General features: G+C 38.5%; 1 protein-coding gene across 8 annotated transcripts in view; it reads left to right on the top strand.

The window, feature by feature from the left end:
- Nucleotides 1–21555, top strand: part of Susd1 (sushi domain containing 1) — a 117064-nt gene that overhangs the window by 70032 nt on the left and 25477 nt on the right. For all 8 annotated transcript variants that reach the window (XM_078047958.1, XM_078047960.1, XM_078047959.1 and 5 more), the window contains 2 exons: nt 13879–13970; nt 14846–15032. In XM_078047958.1, coding sequence (XP_077904084.1) covers nt 13879–13970; nt 14846–15032 — 279 coding nt within the window. The remainder of the gene's footprint in view (nt 1–13878; nt 13971–14845; nt 15033–21555) is intronic.

Here is a 21555-nt window from a genome sequence, read left to right as displayed (position 1 = left end):
CTGGCTTGCCAGTTTTTTTTTTTTTTTTTTGTGTGTGTGTGTGTGTGGCTGGGGAAGGTTGGGGAGTGGTACTAGAGATTGAGCCTGAGGGAGCTCTATCACTGAGCCACACCCTCAGGCCCTTAAATTTTTTTTTTTTTTTTTTTGGATTTAGGGTCTCACTAAATTGTCCAGGCTGGCCTCAAGCTGTGCTTCTCTTGCCCTAGCCTCCCTGGGTTGATGGGATTATAGGCATGTGACGCCCAGCTGATTTGCCAGTTTTTGTTTTTTTTTTTTGATATTTCTTTTTAGTTGTAGATGGACCCAATATCTATCTTTATTTATTTATTTATTTATTTAATGGGTGCTGAGGATCAAACCCAGTGCCTTATGCATGCGAGGCAAGTGCTCTACCACTGAGCTACAATCCCAGCTCATGATTTGCTGGTTTTAATGGCATATTTAACTCTATTTGTTGCTCTTATGACATTCAATTAGTTTATTCTATTTCCATTTTCTGCAGTCCCTTCTCTGTTTTCCAGTTGCATCAATATCAGAATATATACCGTTTATATATTATTCCTCCACCCTGCCCTATCTTTATTTTAGTCTAACAGTCATAGTTCATTGTATCAAATGTTTACCATCAATCCTTTTACTGAAATTCCTCAGTTATTTCTTGGATGAAGATCGTCTAGAAACTTCTCAAGAGTATTGCCTGAGTTCTCTCATGTTTAGACCAGTTCTCTGTTGCCTTAATGTTGCTGAAAGCTCAGTTCTTGTCTCCAGAGCCAATCCAATGATGAGGACATGGTTTTGAGAGAAAAGAAAAAGAAGATTTATTGTTTTGCTAGCAAAGAAGAAACACAGGAGACTCCTGTCCCAAAGGCTGTGATTCTGCCCATCAGCAAGGATGGGGTGGCAGGGGGAGTGTTTAAACAGGTGATTCAGAGAAAATGAGATTAGGAAGGAGAGATCAGGGAAGAGAAGATCAGGGAAAATCAGGAAAAGGTTAGAGAAAAGAAGACCAGGGAGGAGAAGATCAGGAAGAGGAAGGTTGGGGGAAAAAAAAAAAAGTGAAGTTTCAAAGCCACAAGGGATATAGTCAAAGCATCAAGTGAACCCAGGCTTGAGGTTTCAAAGATAGTGTAGCTGGATGTAAAAATCCTAGTTCCCATGTACTTGGTTTGAGTTTTTTTAAAAAAATTTTCAGATTTTCCTTTTTGCTTTTTATGTAGCTTTTGAGAAATCAGACGAAGGTTAATTTTTTTTTTTTTTGTCTTTGGATTTTTGTTTATTTATTTCTTTGAGTGGAGCTTCTGAGGATTTTTAACCTAGTTTTAGAAAGGTTCTAGGAATGATTATTCTGGATCTGCTTTCTTAGGTACCTGGTGTCCCCTTTTATAATTTACTTTTCAGTCTTATTTTTGTAAAGTTATCTTGAATTATATTTTAAATATTAATTCTGCTTCAATGTTTCTTATTCTTCAGAGACTTTAATTATACATATGTTGGATCTTTGTGTATAGTTCATTTCAATCACTTTATAGTTTTGGTTTTTTTTATTAGTTGTTTTAATCTCATGTTTATTTTTTATTTTTTGGTTGTTTCTCTGTATTTCTTCAATGTCCTTCATTCAGTTTCCTTGTAATCTTTTTTTTTAAAGGCATCAAAAAATTTAGTTTTTATTTCTGACCTGGATTCTCTTTTTCTTCCATTTCTTTCCTGAATTCAGTCATTTCGGTTCCATTTCCTCCTGCTTTGTGTCCATTTCTATTCTTAGTTTTTAATTTTCTGACTAAAGGTGTCTCTTTCAGACCTCAGATGCTTATTGGCAGATGTTTATTTTGTTAGAGGTTTTCCCCCTGGTTCTGTGGGTTTTAAAAAGTGTAGAGCTTTTCACAAGCTGAAAGGTTTTGAGTCTGACTTTGGGTCTGTGTATTGCCTCTGGGCAGAATTGGTGGTTTAGGTGGCTAACAGGATTTCTGGGTTAAGACTGCCCTCTTCTGTCATCGAGGAAAGTACAGCTTCTTTAAAGGGTTTGTTGTTTGATTTGGGGGTAAGGTTGGGGGTGCATTGTGTATTCATGTAGCTTTGGGTTCTCTTTTTACCTTATAGGGTCTTGCAGTGACCTTTGCTTCTTTTCCCCATTGCCACTTGGTCTCCAAGGACACACAGTCCTTTCTTCTTAGCCCCTTTTTCTACAAAAGCAATGACTTTCTCAAATGCTACCTGATGACCATTGACTTTTTCCCCTTTCTCTGTAGTCAGAGTAGAGGGTAGGACTCCTCTCCTAAGGGCTGAAATTGTCCTTTTTTTTTTTTTTAAGAGAGAGGGGAGAGAGAGATTTAATATTTTATTATTTATTTTTCAGTTCTCGGCAGACACAACATCTTTGTTTGTATGTGGTGCTGAGGATCGAACCCGGGCCGCACTCGTGCCAGGCGAGCGCGCTACCACTTGAGCCACATCCCCAACCCCTGAAATTGTCTTATTCAAGTACCTTTATTTCATTGGGTTAATACAATATTAGTTGCTTAGCTTTCCTCTTTTTAAATTTTTTTTTTGTAATTGTAGATGAACAGCATGTCTTTATTGTATTTGTTTATTTTTATGTGGTGCTGAGGATCGGATCCAGTGCCTCACACATGAGGAGCAAGTGATCTACTACTGAGCTACAACCCCAGCCTTGAGCTTTCCTCTTACTGCTCATTGTTTGCATATAAACAGTGAGAAATGCTGTGACTGCCACTGTCCTAGACACTAGCAAAGATTAACACAAAGATTAGTTCAATGGGGATGATAGACAAGGGTCAGTAATACAATGCATAGGCCAGGTGTGGTGGTGTATACCCAGAGTCCCAAGTGACTTGGGAGGTTGAGGCAGGAAGATCACAATTTGAGGCCAGCCTCAGCAAATTGGCAAGGCCCTGAGTAACTTAATGAGACTCTGTCTCAAAAAAAAAAAAAAAAAAAATTTTTTTTTTTCTTTTTTAAGGACCAGGGATGTAGCTCAGTGGTAAAGTACCCCTGGGTTCAGTTCAGTACCAAAATATTAATGATAATAACAATAATAAAATGCATAAAGTAGTATTTACAGGGTACTTTAGGAGCAGAGAGGAAGTAATGACTGAATTTGTTCAGAGTTACTCTCCCACATAATGAAGCAGAAACAAAGTTCCAAATAATTTGATTAACTAGGAGCCCAGTTTTCTCTGAGACTTTCTTGCAGGTTCGGTTTTTCAATTTTAGGGTTAGCCCAGTAGGTGGGGGAGGTAGAGAAAGAGTGGCCACTGCAAGTGAGCCAGTGAAGGATGAGAGACAAGGGCATTTAAAGGGTTTTTATAGCAAGAGATCTGAAAGCAGGAGGAAAAGATTTAGAATCCTGGGTCCACGATGCCTGTGGTTCAAACCATAAAGCCCCTATAATGCAGGAAGGTGACCTGGAGTGACAATGTCATTTCCCAATCAAGAAGCAGCGGGAGATCTCTGAGGAAGCACCACAGACCCACCACTACTGTCATGTAACGTGTTAAATACAGTCATTATATGTGAACCAGTCTTCATCTTGCTTTTTTAAAAAATTTCTTAATTTTTGGCTTTACAATATTCTAAGGACATACTTTCATACCAATTCATGTAATGTCGTGTCGTTCTTTTTGAGGGAAGCAAAGTATTCCATTGTATGAAGGTACACTAATTTATTAACTTCACTGTGGAAGGATATTTGCTTTTTCCCCCCCTTAAAGTTTTTGTTATTATAGACAATGAAGCTGTTAATATAGATGAATATATTTTGTTGATCTTCAGGTGCTCATCTTTTCACATTTTGATAGAAAATCTTACAATTGTTGTAGAGTCAGGTGTCTTTCATGAATATAATTGTCATTGCCCATGTATGCACCGTACTGGTCATAGCTACCTAATGCGTCATCGTATCTATTTAGTTATGGAGTTTTGTGGTTCTGTTTATGACTTGGGTTCAATTGCCCATTACAACTTTTTTGTTGTTTGGTAGGAGGGATTAAACCCAGGGGCGCTTAACCACTGAGCCACATCCCCGGCCCTCTTTATATTTCATTTAGAGGCAGGGTCTTGTTAAGTTGCTAAGGGCCTCATGAAGCTACTAAGGCTGTCTTTGAACTTGAAATCTTCCTGCCTCAGCCTCCCAAGCTGCTGGGTTTACAGGTGTGCACCACTGTGCCTGGTACAGATTTTTTTTTTTTTTCAGAAAAGATTATACTATGATTTGACATTGAGACAGAAAGTTATCATGTATGTAGAAAACAATAACAAGGTGTAAGATCAAGTGTCAGCACCAGAATGGCTACGGTGGCTTTTGGAAGAAGATCTGGGAATCCGAACCTGGGGCCTCTGTCTTGCTAGGCAGATGCTCTATCATTGAGCTACTTCAGAAGCCTAGTAGGGTACCTTTTAAAGAAACATTGCCTCATCAAGACTGTGAAAGGCATACAGGATGCTGCATGGAAAAATATAGACACTAGTAACTCAATTAAAAAGTGATTGATCGGGGCACAGTGGTGCACGCCTGTAATCCCAGAGGCTTGGGGGGCTGAGGCAGGCTTGGGGGGCTGAGCAACTTATTGAGGCCCTAAGCAACTCAGTGAGACCTTATCTCTAAATAAAATATAAAAAAAAGTCTGGGGAGGTGATTCAGTTGTTAAATGCCCCTGGGTTCAATTCCTGGTACTAAGGGGGAAAAAAAAAGTGTTTGAGAAGTGTTAGATACAGAATATGAAGACATTTTCAGATTTTCGTTTTAGGATACGTGATAAAAATTTAGTGTCCACATGGGTCTAAAAAACTCTTTCAACTAATATAAAATAATTCTATGAGATAAAAAATAATTGTGTGACATAGTCTCTGTGGCAGAATTTTTTCTTTCTTAATAATTCATAAGATATTGGTGTTATCTTATAAGATTTAATGAAATATGCTGTACCTTTGCATCCTTGGGGAGTGTATTTCTATAAAATTAAGCCTTGGGAGTGAAACTGCCAAGAGAAGGATTCTCATAAATTCCTTTCTGCAAAGATTACATCAGCCTACACACACCCCAATGGTGTATAAAGGCCAGTTTCCTTTACCAACCTTTACAAACACCGGATATGGCCATTTTTAGTGTTTGAGAGTCTAATAAAAACACATTTCATTCTGTTTTAATATATAACTCTTTGACTATTTAAAGGCCTATCTGTTATGGTTCTCCTATGAATCACTTATTCTACTTCATGCCCAATTTTTTTTAGATTTTGTCACTGGTATTTTTTCTTCATCATAGATACTCTAGCTATCAGGACAATTGACTTTTCAATATGTTAACTCCCCCACCTCGTCCCATGGTTTGTGATTTGTCTTTCAAAATTGGTTATATATATTATATATGTGTATGTATATATATATATATATATATATACATACACATATATGTACATACACACATTTCTTTTTGCTGTAGAGAAAATTTAAGACTTTTTTTTAAAACAGTGGAAATTCAATAAGAATTCTGAGATATGTAGCCTTTTTTTTAAAAGAGAGAGAGAGAGAGAGAGAGAGAGAGAGAGAGAGAGAGAGAGAATTTTAATATGTATTTTTTAGTTTTTCGGCGGACACAACATCTTTGTTTGTATGTGGTGCTGAGGATCGAACCGAGGCCACACACATGCCAGGTGAGTGCGCTAACCGCTTAAGCCACATCCCCAGCCTCTTTAAGACTTTATTTTGTGAAATTTTAAAACATAGTGTTTTTCTTATTATTTTTTCCTTCCCAAGATTATTGAACTATTCTTCCTGCCCTTTTGTAGTATATTCTTATACTTAAAAGTTGGATCAAGGCCAATGTTCTTAGCTCTCAAGTCCTTTTCTCAATTGACTTCTGTTATCAAAGTAACTATTTCATTATAGATAAATAAGAAAAATGTTTTTTTAAAAAATTTCAAAATAAATGTCTGAGTTTACTTTCATAATTTTACAAGGGATATTCATTTTATATAAGTCTTTAAAGTCTTTTACTGTTTGAGGTTTTCTTTTTTCCCCCCAGTACATTTACTAGGAATAACCATGTTCAAATGTTTTTAATCTACTTGTGCAACACTATTTAGTTTCTTACAAAAATTGTTCATACATAACGATCGTCACATTTTCTGAATTAAGGCCGTGTTTAGGTGCAAGGGGAACTCACCTTTTACAGTACAGAAGGTTGAGAAAACATCGTAGATGTAAATGCAGACAAGACATTACAGTGGAGATGTAGTAATCATTATGAGCAATGTGAAAAGAAGTTCAATTCATAGTCTAAAAACTTTGAATGTATTCTTATGGGTCAGATTTTAATGAAGATTTCGCCCACAATAACTGCCTATTTTGTTGTAATAAAGTATAATATGTATGTATATATATATATATATATATATATATATATATATATATATAACTTTCTTTAACTAAACTGTAACTATGGGAATTATTTCTTTACATAGTTGCACACACACACAAACTTATATATTTAAAATATATTTTTCTTTTGCCACCTACTCCTAACTTTTTGATTGGTTTTTAAATTAAATATAAATTGATCAAACTTATCTTCCTTAATCATGGGAACTGAAAGCAGGAGTACAGTGGTTGTGAGGAGAAGCCTCTGGGAAAATGAGAATGCAAGTAAAAGTATGAGCATGTTCTCCTCTTACACAGAAGTTTGCAAAAGGTTCCCAGGGGAAGGGGGTGTTTGTTTTTGTTTTGTCATTTTTCTTGTCACTGGGTTTGATTTTGGTCCTCTGCCTTTCCTTCCAGTTCTCCTCCTTTTATGAATAAGAAAACAGGTAAAAACCCTATTTATGTGTGACTTTTCCCCCCAGACACCTTTCATCCTATGTAGCTGCTCTGCACTAGAGCTGCCCAGATCGTCATGGTGAGCAATTTTAAGACATTTTAGTGAAAGGTAGAAATTACTTCAGAAATCAATTTCTCTGGTCCTTTTTCTTATTAATATCATTTGGTTTCCCATTGCTCTTTGGAGTTGTTTATTAAAATATGCGGTTTTTGACAACCTCCTCATTAAAATTTCTTAAATGAGTACCGGTTTGTAAAGAAGTAGCCACACCATCCATTCCATATATGAGAAAGAGGAGAACAGCTAATAAAACTTTATTGTAAAATCTGCAAAAAAAAAAAAGTTTAATCCAACTGGAATCATTTTAGCTATGTTCCAACTTATTTCCCACTGAAGTGTCATTCTTATATATTTCCACAAAGAGTTGGATCTATTTCTGGATTCTACTCCATTGATCTATTATTTCCTTTGCTTGTACAACACAATGTTTAATCACTCTAGCATTCCCCACCGGAGGGGGGGGTGGTATCACTGGGGGTGTGGCGCAGAATCACCCACAAAGAGGCAAAATTGGTTCTTGAGGGGTAAAGGAAATTTGTTTTGTGTGCGTGAAGTCTAGGTTAATGTGCAGTGCCTAGGGGACATGCAGCATATCTGCGGTATTACAGTTTTACAGGGGATGAGAAGAGCAATCAGGAAAAAACAAAACAAAGCATTCTCAGAAGGTCAAAACAAAAGAGAGTTGAGCGACACTGCTCTGGTTTAATAGTAGGTACAGGTGTCTGGTCACCTTCCCTCTCAATAGTTTTCTTTCTAGTTTTTTTCCTCTTGATTTTTTCATTAATCTTTGCAAAGAAACTTAGCAGTCTTGTTTTGCTGTTTGTTGAGTGTGTCACACTGGTTTCTGCTTTAGGGACTTTGCCCTGCAGGTCTCTCTCCCTGACCTCTCCTCTTCCTCCTCCTCCTCCTCCTGGAGGGAGAGAGGCCATGGTGACTCACTGCCTTCCCCAGCCATCCTGTGTCGCCTGCTCCCTGCAGTTCTTCACAGCCTTCACCGGTGCACAAAATTCCACATATGATATTAATACACGTATAAAACTTTCGACTTAGTTTTTGCCTCCTTTGCTAGAATGAATCCCATCAAGGCAGGGACTTTCTTTTCTCATCACTTAGATATTCAGCCCCTAGAGCACGTCTGGCACACAGTAAGAACTTCCAAAATATTCATCGAATGAATCAATCCCCAGAAGGCCCACTGTCAATTGCCTGGGGAAATATTTTTACATTTGATGAATTGATAGAGAATTGATAGTTTTTAGTTTTTGAGTCTTTCCATTCAAGGACATGGCTTTTCTCTCTGTATTATTTTCTTTTATGTCCTTTAGAAACATTAAAAAAAAAAAAGTAAAACCTTCATGTTTGTTTTTGACATCGCTAGTTCCATTTATTTCTAGCTATTTGAAGTTTATGGCGTCTTTCTTGAATGGAGGTCTTTTAATTCTTCTGTTGTATTTTGTTATGTATATGAGTTTCCTGTTGCTGGTTTGACAAATCAGTGCAAATTTAGTGGATTAAAACAACACAGATTGACTGTCGTTATAGTTTTGGAGGTCAGAAGTCTGAAGTCAGTCTCTGGATACTGGGCTGGGGTTCACAGGCCTGTGTTCCTTTTAGGGATCCAGGGGAGAAGCCTTTTCCTTAGGGCTTCTGGTTTCCAGGGTCTGCCTACATTCCTGACTTGTAGCCCTGACTTCCATCTTTAAATCTCAGCAGGTGAACCTCTTCTTTGTCCTAACCTTCCTGTGAGGATCCCTGTAATTACCTTGAGCCTATCTGGCTAATCCAAGGTAACCTCCTTATCTTAATTGTAAAGGTCTGGCGAGGAGGGAGAGACCACCCAAGAGACTGATTCCATGCAATTGGCAAAAGGGGATATTTATTGGGGATCCATTCCAGCGCGCTGGGACTCTGTGCTCACTCCAGAAGGGAGAGCAGCCCAGAGCCCAGAGCAGAGTTCAAGCGGAGCTTAAGTACACTTTTTGGAGAGGGTGGGGGGCTTTGCATACATCAGAACAAATCATCATGAGGCACGGGAAAATTGAACAACAACCCTGAGTCAGGATTAGTGCATACATTGGCGGGAACAATCAGGGCAGGAGTGATTGGTGCTCCTAGATGGGGTACACATTCAAACTGATTGGTTTAGGTCCTGCAATGCCTACGTGCCAAGCAACTCGGAACCCTTAGCTATTAAACAACCAGAAAGTCAGTGGAAATATTTACTGGGCAGTTCCAGTATTGTCCTAACAGCTACAGGGATTACAGGTTTTGGGGGTAGCAGAGGGACTCTAACAATACCTAGTCTTTTACTTTTTAACCCAATCCCTGCACTTTGGAAACTTTAGGATGCCTGGTCTTTTACACTTTAACTCAGGCTCTGTGGCTTAGAATCAGCTTGGAAATTTTACCTTTACATAATCATCCCTACCAATCCTTCTGCCACATAAAGGTACAAATTTATAGGTTCCAGGGACTGGGGATTCATTATTCAGACTTCCATTCTTGTTTTTGTGGGTATGTAGAAAATGATTTGGTTTTGTATGTTTCTTTGAGCGGGGTGTACTTGCCAAACTCCTATTATTTTGTATTTGTTTTTCAATTGTTTTCAAACGATTCCATGTTTGGTTTCCAGTTGATTTCTCTTAGACTTACTGGCAATGACATCATATGTCCCTTTCTTTTTGGTATTTGTGGCTCAGTTTTCTTGCTACTTTTTCTACATTGCCTGGAATCTCCTGACTAATGCTAGATAACAGCTGAGACCGGGCATCCTTGAATTGTTCTTTCTCATTTTCTTTTTTTTTTAAATGGAATAAGGCTAAACAAGAGAAAGTCCTGTCCTTTAAGATCCAGGTTTATACTTTGGTAATTAAACCTTATATCAAATGTGCATACTATGGATGATTTCTTTATCACATATTCTAACGTGCATTATTCTTAACTGTATAAGAAATTGCTTCATTATTTTACCACTGAGTATGGGAATTTCTAATAAACATTATTAAATTAAGGAGTTTCTATCAAATCAAGTCCAAATTAATTGAGATTTTAAATCAGGAATGTATTAACCCTTATGATTATAAAAGTAACCATATGGTTTCTTTTAGCCTATTAATAGCTTTTCCAATAATGTTCCCTTTGTATTCTGGGAATAAGTCTTCCTTGGTCATGGAACATTGTTCTTTGAAAGGACTGCTGACTTCCCTTTGCTCATATTTTATTTTGGATTTTTGTATCTATATTGACAAGTGAATCTGGTGTAGTGAGTTCAGTGATTGGTTGTGCTATTCTGTACCTCTTGGGCATTGTGAATGATCTAGTCATATTGAATGAATTGGGAAACTTTCTACTTCTTGTATTATCTGAAACTGTTTAAATAATATTGATAATAATAGTATAAATAATTTAAACATTATGTGTTTGAATGTTTCCAAAACACGGGGGCCCATGGACCACTACTCATTTCTATAACCATTTTTTATACCTAGCAGTGGTTTCATTGCCCTGGATCATCTATACTTCTTCACCTGCTCTGCCCTGGAAATATAGTTGTGACCTGGGCAATAGGTTTTCTCTGTGCAGAACTGCTCAATGCACAGATAGGGAGTCACATCTACCAACTTAGCTTCATTAATAGAAGCCTGTCAGGCCAGAGAGGTATATAGTATAGCCTTGCCTCCCATGGGACTTACTTTTAGGTGGTTTGGATATTGTCTTTATTAAGCATTAATCATCTCAGTTTTCCTATGAAACTTCCTAGCAGGTCTGCTATATTATTTGTAGTTTAGGGGCAGAGATCATTGTTAACAGAAGTAACCTCTGATATCAGTTTGGAATAGGTAGTCTTTGTTTAAAAAAACTTGAGGAAGTCAATAAATGTAATTCATCACATCAATAGACTTAAAGATAAGAACCACATGATCATCTCAAAAGATGCAGAGAAAGCATTTGACAAAATATAACACTCCTTCATGTTCAAAACACTAGAAAAATTAGGGATAACAGGAACATATCTCAAAATTGTAAAAGCTATTTATGCTAAGCCCCAGGTCAGCATCATTCTAAATGGAGAAAAATTGAAAGCATTCCCTCTAAGAACTGGAACAAGATAGGCATGCCCTCTTTCATCATTTCTATTGAAACACCAGCCAGAGCAATTAGATGAAAGAAATTAAAGGGGTACAGATAGGAAAAGAAGAACTCAAATTAGTACTATTTGCCAATGATATGATTCTATACCTGGAAGACCCAAAAAGTTCCACCAGAAAACTTTTAGAACTAGTAAATGGATTCAGCAAAGTAGCAGGATACAAAACCAACACCAATAAATCAAAGTAATTTCTATATATCAGTGACAAATCCTCTGAAAGGGAAATGAGGAAAACTAACCCATTTATAATAGCCCAGACAAAATAAAATACTTGGGAATCAACCTAACACAAGAAGTGAAAGACCTCCTCAATGAAAACTACAGAAAGCTAAAGAAAGAAGTTAAAGAAGACCTTAGAAGATGGAAAGATCTCCCTTGTTCTTGGATAGGCAGAATTAATATTATCAAAATGACCTTACTACCAAAGCATTATACAGATTTGATGCAATTTAAATCAAAATCCCAATGACATTCCTCATAGAAATAGAAAAAGCAGTCAAGAAATTCATCTGGAAAAATAAGAGACCCAGAATAACTAAAGCAATCCTTAGCAGGAAGAGTAAAACAGGTGGCATCACTATACCAGACCTTAAATGATACTACAGAGCAAGAGTAACAAAAACAGTATGATATTGTCACCAAAACAGACTGGTAGACCAATAGTACAGAATAGAGGACACAGAGACTAACCCAAATAACTACAGTTATCTTATATTAGATAAAGGTGCCAAAAACGTATACTGGAGAAAAGATAGCCTCTTCAACAATTGGTGCTGGGAAAACTGGAAACCCATATGCAGCAAAATGAAATTAAACCCCTATCTCTCACCATGCACAAAACTCAACTCAAAGTGGATCAAGGACCTAGGAATTAAACCATAGACCCTGTGTTTAATAGAAAATAAAAGTAGGCTCAAATCTCCATCATATTGGAGTAGGGCCCAACTTCCTTAATAAGACTCCTATAGCACAAGAATTAAAATTAAGAATTAATAAATGGGATGGATTCAAACTAAAAAGCTTCTTCTCAGCAAAAGAAACAATCATTGAATAGAGAGCCTACAGCTTGGGAGAAAATTTTTACCCCTCATGCATCAGATAGGGCACTAATCTCTAGGGAATATAAAGAACTCAAAAAGCGAAGCACCAAAACAAAAAAACCAAAAAAACAAATAACCCAATCAATAAATGGGCCAAGGACATGAACAGACACTTCTCAGAAGAGGACATATAATCAACAAATATATGAAAAAATGTTCAACATCTCTAGCAATTAGAGAAAAATTCAAATAAAAACTAATCTAAGATTTCATCTCACTCCAGTCAGAATGGCAGCTATTAAGAATACAAACAACAATCAGTGTTGGCGAGGAAGTGGGGGAAAAGGCACACTCATACATTGCTGGTGGGATTGCAAAATGGTGCAGCCAATCTGGAAAGCAGTATGGAGATTCCTTGGAAAACTGGGAATGGAACTACCTTTTGACCCAGCTATCCCACTCCTCCACGTATACCCAAAGGACTTAAAAACAGCATACTGGGGCTGGGGATGTGGCTCAAGCAGTAGCGCGCTCACCTGGCATGCATGCGGCCCAGGTTCAATCCTCAGCACCACATACAAACAAAGATGTTGTGTCCGCCAAAAACTAACAAAAATAAATAAATATAAACCCCCCCCCAAACAACAACAACAACAAAATAAAACAGCATACTGCAGGGACACAGCCACATGAATGTTTATAGCAGCACAGTTCACAATAGCTAAACTGTGGAACCGACCTAGATGTTCTTCAGTAGATGAATGGATAAAGAAAATGTGTATGTATACATAATGGAATATTACTCAGCAATAAAGGAGAATAAAACCATGGCTTTTGCAGGTAAATGGATGGAGTTGGAGAATGTAATGCTAAGTGCAGTTTGCCATCCCCAAAAACCAAATGCTGAATGTTTTCTCTGTTATAAGGAGGCTGATTCAGTGTGATTGGGGGGTGGAGCATGGGAAGATTAGACGAATTCTAGATAGGGCAAAGGGGTGGGAGGGGAAGGAAGGAGGCATGGGGGTAGAAAAGACAGTGGAATGAGATGTACATCATTATCCTAAGTACATGTATGAAGACACAAATGGTGTGAATATACTTTGTATACAACCATAGATGTGAAAAATTGTGCTCTGTATGTATAATATGAATTGTAATGCAATCTGCTGTCATATATAACAAATTATAATTTTAAAAAATGGCAAAAAGCAAACAAAACAACAACAACAACAAAAAATTTGAAGAGTGTGCCTCTACAATAAACTGTACCAAATTTGGACTAAGCTGTATGTTGATTGCCATAAAACTGAGCAGAGGCCAGGAAGTCCTTCTATGATCCTAAGAGAGGTGGAAGCCCAAACCCAGAGAACTGCCCTTTCATCATGAAAAGCCCAACTGCCCCAAATACTGTGTTTTCAATTCCTCAAGGAGCAATTCTCTGCTGAGATGTACCTCTCCTCTCAGGATTTCAAACTGATCCTTATCTGAATAAATAAAGATGTCCAAAACCCAGGACAGTAAGTTGTAATTTAAACTTAGTAAACCAAGGGAATTTGCAGTGAATAGAGCTATTTTCTCTAATTGGTTATCTTCAGATCTTAGCTCTTTTATCAGGACTGATTTACCTAAATATAAAAGTAGTGTCTCTTGAATACTTCTACCACTAATTTCTAAATTAAAATACTGTTGAATTCATCTATGCAAATGTTTATTCTTGGAAAATGCTTCAATTAAAAAGTTAGTGTTTTTTTTTTTTGTATAGGGTGTAAACTGATTTCCCACCTTTCCACTTGCAGAAAAACAGATCATCAGTAATATTTCAATATTTAACGACACCTGTTTGAGATGGAGAAGTTTGAAGACAGATGATGCAGAAGAGATGTATTTAGTAAGTTATTGAATGTTACTGGTTTATAGATGCTTGTCCTGTGTGGGAGGTTTAAAGAAATCTGTAAACCTAAAAACTACTTCTGTAGCTTCCATCATCAATAGAAGTAGTTGCACCAAGAAGCAAGAAAACAGCACGTCTCCTGAAAGGCAGAAACCCTTGCTGGGTGGTGAGAAAAACCATGTGCTCCTCTGTCCACACGTCCTGGTGTAGATGCTCAGGCAATGTCTGTCCTTGAAAAGCATCCAGTTGTGTCTATTCAAACCAGTGTGTCTGAGCAGGATCTAGATGCATTGCCTGGAGAGTCAGAGGGAACCTTTGAAGCTAGACATGGTTGTGAGTAAGAACCTGAGAAACCATGGGATAAACTGCTACTAGAAGAAATTAGGAAGAAAAAGGACCTTTGGCCTGCGTGCTTGGATACCATTGGAAAGTGTAGGGTCACCATAAAGGGATGAGCAGAGGAGAAAATTTTCTCCTGACTTTTACCTGCTAGGTATATCTTAAGTCAGGTTCTGCTTAGTTCAGATTCTTAATTTGATTTCCAGGAAAATATTTTTGGTCTTGCTCTTGTTTTACCAACAGGCTTCCGTGTTAGGCATGCACACGAGATATGTGAGGCCAAGAAACAGCAAGTTTCCAGCACTGAGGCTTCAGTCTTGTGCATTTTAATTTAAATACTGATGTATAATCCTCATATTGTAAGCACAATATTCCAGTATTGCAGCTTTACTGTTTGCTTACTATTAGATTTTATGTTTTGAAGAAGCCACAGTTGGGAGGGTAGGAGAGGAAGGAAACTCATGCCTTGATATCAAGGCATCCAGAGCCTTTCAATCCAGCAGTTTACCCGGTGAACTTTTTTTATGTTTTAGTTTCGCATTTGGGGCCAGAGATGGTATCAGAAGGAATTTTCTCAGGAAATGATCTTTAATACCACTACCAGCAGCCAAGCTCCTGAGATGTGCCTGGACCTGTATCCAGGTACCAACTACAATGTCAGCCTCTGGGCTTTGTCTTCAGAACTTCCTGTGGTCATCTCCCTGACAACCCAGATAGCAGGTAAATCTTGAATAACAGCATTTGGATTAACCAAGTCACCATAGAGTTGTTGATAGGCCTAGGTAAAGAGGAACACTGTAGTGTACAATGAATCAAAATGCATTCTGCTGTCATATATACTTAATTAAAATAAATAAACAAACAAATTTAAAAAAGAAGGAACACTGTTGCTTTCTTTCATTATACAGTGAACTGAGAGAGAGAGAGAGAGAGAGAGAGAGAGAGAGAGAGAAGGATATGGACTTGGAGAGAGATGTTAAGCAGCTTGAAACTGTGACCACATGTTTTTATTTCCTAAAAATCTATTTCAAACAAAATGTTAGTGCGATTTACATCCAGGTAGTGTATTCATGAGTATTGGTTAAATTATATGTGGAATGTTTAAAATATGTCATACTAAAGATTTCCTGTTACTCTTTCTTAGTAACATATTCAGTTGGAATTCTGCTGCAAGCATCTTAAGAGTAGGTTAGTATCAGGGGAGAGAGATCAGAAGTGTCACCATAGACACCTAGTAAATTCACTTTCTTTTCATTTTCTCTGCTGTCTTTAAATCTGTGAACCCTGCTTCCCTGCTGCCAAAGCTATTACTAAGATTATTAGTCCCTTTCTCCCTCTCTCCATTTCTTTCTTTCTTCCTTTCTTTCCTTCTTTGTACTACTGGGGATTGAACATAGGGTCTCACACCTGCCTGGCAAGCTTTCTATCACTGAGCTGCATCCCAAGACTATTTAAAAAAAAGGCACTAAGTTGCCTTGTCTGGCTTTGAACTCGGGATCCTCCTACCTCAGTCTCCTGAGTACCAGGCTAAATATTAACTTCTTGCTTCTTGTCTCACTGAGAAATTAGAAGTAATCAGGTGAGGACTTTCCAGTTCAAATCTCCCATTCCTACCTGTCACCCATATATTTTGCCTTCTCTCTGGTCTCTGCTCCAATCTAAAGCTGCTATTCCCTCCGCTAGGTGTTGGATTCCATCTGTTCTTGTCTAGTCGTCCCTTCCCTCAGTATAGAAGTATTCCCAGCTCAGCCAACTATCTCCTTTACTAAAGAAAATAATGAAACAAGTCCACACACTCCCACAGAGCCCATGTTCCCCTCCAACTGTTCTGCCTCCTCAACCTCCCTTTGTATTAAAATTCCCTAAAGGAATATCTGGTTTATGGGCTCTGCATCCTTATCTCCTGTTCTCCTTTCACTCACCCCACTTGGGAGGCATCTGACTTACTGCTTTACAGAAAGGGTCTCCATTCAGCCTCCATCTTGCCAGATCCAGTGGGCAATTTTTTTTTTCTCTGATTTTCTCTATGGCATTTGACGCTCCTTCTCAAAACATCTTTCCCCTTGCTTTTGGGTTCTTCTGTTTTACTGGCTATACCTTCTCAGTCTTCTTTGATAAGCTCATCTGCTTTTATTGATCCCTCTTTGGCTTCCTCCTCTTCCCTTTTCTTCACTATCTACTCTTCTTAGGTGATCACCACCAATCTCAGGGCTGTAATGATTCCATGCTGATGATCTCCAAATATGTATTTCTAGTCTCAACCTCTTCTGGGCCCCAAACTTATATATCCACCCATCTTCTACATATACCCTATCGAACACCTAACAGGTAAATCAAACAAGTTTTTGATTTCTCGCCTTTTCCCTTACCCCTAAATCTATTTTCCACCTAGGCTTCTCTACCTGGGTTATTGACATTCACCCAGTTGACTGGTAAGACCAAAAAAAAAAAAAAAAAAAAAAAGGAGAACTAATTGATTGTATTTCACTCCCAAATTTCTAATCCATTGAAAAGCCCTATTGGTTTGCTGTTCAAAATGTATTGTGCATGAAGCCATGTATTCTCTCCTTTGCCTTTGCCACTAGCATCCTGATCCAGCAACAACCAGCTGCAGTTGTTTCCTGTTTTCCTCTTTCACTCTTGCCTGTTCCACTCCATCCCGGACACAGTCTTCATCTTCACCGTACCTTTAAAAAGATTGCTCATCAGCCAAAGCGTGCTTTTAAGTATAATTACTAGACTATGTTAGCGCCGCTCAAAACCTTCCAATGAGTTTTCATTAAAGGTAGAATAGAAGCCAAGCTCCTTAGCATGGAGCATATGAACTGGCCCCTGCCTACCTCATTGAATTCCTCTCCCCTGCTTTCCTCCTCTCTCATCAAGCACCAGCTCTCTCCCTGGCCTTCTTGATAGTCCCTGAATAGGTCACACTTATTTTGCATCCAGGCTCTTGAATGTTTTCATTTGCTATGTTAGTGCTTTCTGGGACACAATCATGCAGGTATCTTAGTCAAACACCATCACTCTTGCCTTTGTCCATTTTGTGTTGCTAAACCTGGACATCACAGACTGGATCATTTGTGAAAGAATACAGCATTAGTTAGCTTGTGGGTTTGAGTGCTGGTAAATACAAGAGCCTGGGGCCAGCATCTGCTCAGATCTGGTGAGGGCCTTTCTGCTGGGTCCGGACATGAAAGAGCAGCAGGGCAGAGCAGAGTGACCAGGTGGGAGCTTGCTGTTATTTGAAGCCACTCCCTCCAGAGCCCATCAGTCCTTGAATGATTAATCTGGTTGACAGGGCAGAGCTCTCTTGACCCACTCACCTCAAAGATCCTGCCTCTCAAATACCATTCACATATGATTTGGGGAGTAGGTTTCTAAGACATGAAAATTGGGGGACACATTCAAACCATGGAATTCCTGAAGAAGCTCCTGCTTCTTCAGGAATAAGAGAAGCCTCTTCAAAAGTATCCTCTTCAACGTCCACTCTATTATTCTCCATTCATTTACCCTGCTTCCATTCTTTTCAAAGAACTTGTTTTCTGAAAAAAATTTGGTTTGTTTATTTTCTTTCTGTCCTACTAAAATAGCGCTCTTCAAGGCAAAGGTTTTGTCTGTTTTTTTTTTTTTTAATTGAATGCACAGCTTATAAGGACAGTACTAATAGACCACCACAAATACTTTTTTAAACAGTGGCCTCATGATTTTGTGTATGGGGGGGTGGTATTGGTGTTGGGGACCTTCCTGGTCAGTCAATCAATATTTTACACCAAAAAAGAATTCATTACAGTTTAGGCTGGAGGGACAAGTAGTATTCCATCTGGCTATTCCTTCCCAAGGTGACTTATTAAAATGAATAGCTATTTAGTCTCCTACTCTTTTGTTCTTGTCATATTTGGGTAGAATACTTTTCTGATTTGAATTAACATTTCATACTTTTTGAGTAAGAGGTAGGGGCTTCCTCTTGATGAGACACATTTCTACCTTGTTTTGTAGACTAAACATAGCTCTAGTCACTCAAGCTCCCAGTGTCTGCATTCAAGGCCACCAGGGGACGCTGTTGAGCTGCTCACGTTCATTGAGACCAGGAGGCTGCTCAAGGTCTTTGAGATTGTGGCTGTTTTCCTAACTTGGAGAATTTGCCATTTTTAAAAAAGCATAAAAATTCAAGTTGTTAAGACTTTATTAAAGAGTTTAAAAGAACCCTCTTTCATTTTATAAAAGGGGCAAGAAAGATCCTCATGTGTTGATGTAAAGAGACACTCCTCCTCCTCACCTAACATGCATGTGGCTTTATTTCAGTAAAATCATGAACTTTTGAATCTTACCAGAAATGTTAGTTAAGGATTTGGGTTTGGAAATGGACCGGCTGATTTCCCAGAAGAAAAGCGAGTGGAATTTCCCTTCTGTGTATCTTCCATTAAACTCAGTCTTACAGATGGGAACAGGATGAAAGCAAATGCTTTAAATATATTGCTGACCTCAGAGGAGAGTGAAAGTTCTAGGAATGTTGAGGGACAGAGGCAAGTGTTTCAGTGAGCTGGGAAGAGGGTGCTGGAGAGGGGGTGGGGAGGTGGAGGTTCTGTCCCAGTGTTCCTGGCTGGTTGCTAATGTGCTGGCTTGGGTGGCCATGGAACTGAGTTCTTCAGAGTATTCCCAGCATTCATATCCCTTTAGGACAGGGTAGAGAACAAACTTTCATCCTTGATATAAACCCCAAAGAGTATGAAGAGCTTTCACGAATTGGTTATACTATTTTCTTGCATAGTCTAAAAGCTTGTAGGTGGACTTTTCTTTTCATAAGGAAAGGAAGGTAACTGGAGAGGAAAAAGGGAGGGTAGTGTTGGGGCAGGGCTGGAGAGGGAGGAAGAAAACAATGGGATGTGTGTGTAAATGAGTATTACACAAACGTGGTGGTCGCTTGAGGTCAAATGAGTATGTACCTTCAGTACGGGGGCTGGCAGCTTCCATGGGCCTTTCTCATCTCTAATTGCATTCATAACAAGAGGAAGGGAAAGTGCTTTTCAGATGGTTAGGAAAACACAGGTGTGTCTCAAGCATCATCGGACTGTCACTTTGTCAGCCAGGGTTGCCTTGCTTCTTCCTGCCTCCTCTCTTTCTGCTGGGTGTCCCTGGGGAGAACTGTGCAGGACTGGTTCTCTTGATTTCTTCTGCTATAGGCTTTCCTTTCGTGGTTGGCTACCCACAAGTCATCTATAGACATCCTTAGGGCCTTGGTGAGATCCCTGTGCCCTGTAGCTGTTCCAGGACCTCACAGGCATTCCTGGGGGTGCTGAAGCTGTATCAGGGGCCCATAGAGGTTGGCCTTCACCCCAGTTGTTTCCTGTCCAAGCCTTTTGAGGTTAAAGGCTCTTTGGTATCTGGAGACCTAACACTAGGTCAGGCCAAGAGTGGCTCATAAGCCCCTCCAAACTTCTGTGATCCACACATTTCCCCCATTTCTAGAAATTTCCTGACTACTTTCTAATCCCAGGTCCCCAGGTAAATGGCTGTGTGTGGATTGTATCTTCTCACTAAAGCCATCTGAACCCCAGTCAGTCATCACTGATGGATGATCCACCATAGAGGGAAATGGACTGGCTGGGTCATTTCCTTATATTAACTTTAGCTTTTATAAAATATGTATGAAAAGCTTCCTTAGATCAGAAACCTAAACACCAGAGTTTGTGTGGGAGTAGGAACCGGAGAGGGTCATGCTGAGATTTAACAACCTAACTCACCAAATATTTATTGATGACCATGAAGTCAACTCTCATGATTTCATTGACTGGGAAGACCTGTCTGACCTTGACATAGCTGATGACTCATGGTGGAAGCTCCCATTTCTTTTGTTCCATCAATTTCAGTTTTTCTTCCTTTGGGTTGTATGATATATCTGGAGAGGTGCTTGAGGTTTAGGGAAAAACTATCTTGGTGACTTCATTTTTCTTCTTGCTTTTTATTATAGAAAATTCAGAAAAGTAGATGATACCAGTTTCTCAGACAGCAGAATTATATTTTAATTCAACTCCTGTACTTACATGCAATTGATGGTATAAACTTGGGATCTTTGCTTAATTTTGGTAGATAAAATTTTCTTTTTGTTCATTTTTAATAATTTGCTTATATTGATAATGTTCATCTTATTTTTACTGCCTTAAGTTTATTTACTCCTTAATTTTCTTCCTTTTCGGGATTAAATTTTTAATAGTTTGCCTATATTAACAAAATTAATCTTTTGTTATACATAGTACAAATTCCTACCTCAAGGTTATTTATTATTTAATTTTCTTTTCAGTGTTATTTTGATATTTAGACATTTTATTTGAATTTTCTATGTCATCACTTTTATTCATGGCTTTAAAATTTCTGTCTCTGATCATGCCAAGAGAAGCCTTCCCCACCCTGAAATCAGATCGATTCTTGTTCTTCAATATTTTCTTATGCTTCTTAATAGTTTTGCCTTTTGCATTTAAAATGTAGGCCCATTTGGAATTCATTTGGATGTGTTACATGAGCCTAAACTTACGTGATAATTTTTTCCCCAACTTTGATAAGCAAGTTCCCTATTACCTTTCACAATACTGTCCATGTCATACAGTATTTTCTCCATTTCTTTGGTCTCTTTCTGGGCTGCCTAGTATCTTCCATTGCTTTGCCTCTCTGCTGTTTGTACCTTTCTATTTCAATTATTGTAATTTTTTTTAACATATTTAATATTTTCTCCTTATTCTTCAAAGTTTTCTTATATGATGACCTTGGATTTTCTTTTGTCATTTGCTGCTATGGAGAATTGAAATCGTTGACGCATAGGAATGGTATGCCTTCTGGTTGCCTTCCATGTCATATGCTCAGGGTAAAAGAGCTACATTTTCTAGCCTAATCATGACCCATTTCTTGCCTGAGGTCTGATGTAGTTTGAGTCAAGTCACAAGGCTCAGGGAAAGGACTGCAGATTTGCCCGGGACAGCAGCTTGAGAGACAAGGAACAGCACCTTGGGAAACAGAATAAGAGTCAAGGTCATTTCACTTCAGATTGTGGCTGAGAACCAGTTTACTGAGGTTTAAGCTTCTACATTCAAGAGAAAAATATATAAAATGGGCAAGGCTTCAGGAAGCAGGGCAGAAAGAAGCCTAGAGATTCCAAGTGGATTGAATCAACCAGGTGACAATGGCACCTTTAAAAGTATGAGAACCACATGGGACTGGAAAAAAGGGCAGTGTGGCTTGGAGCAAGTGGGGG

The sequence above is a fragment of the Ictidomys tridecemlineatus genome, chromosome 4, assembly GCF_052094955.1.
Source record: "Ictidomys tridecemlineatus isolate mIctTri1 chromosome 4, mIctTri1.hap1, whole genome shotgun sequence".
NCBI lineage: Eukaryota > Metazoa > Chordata > Mammalia > Rodentia > Sciuridae > Ictidomys > Ictidomys tridecemlineatus.
This window is presented reverse-complemented; position numbering and strand designations above follow the sequence as displayed.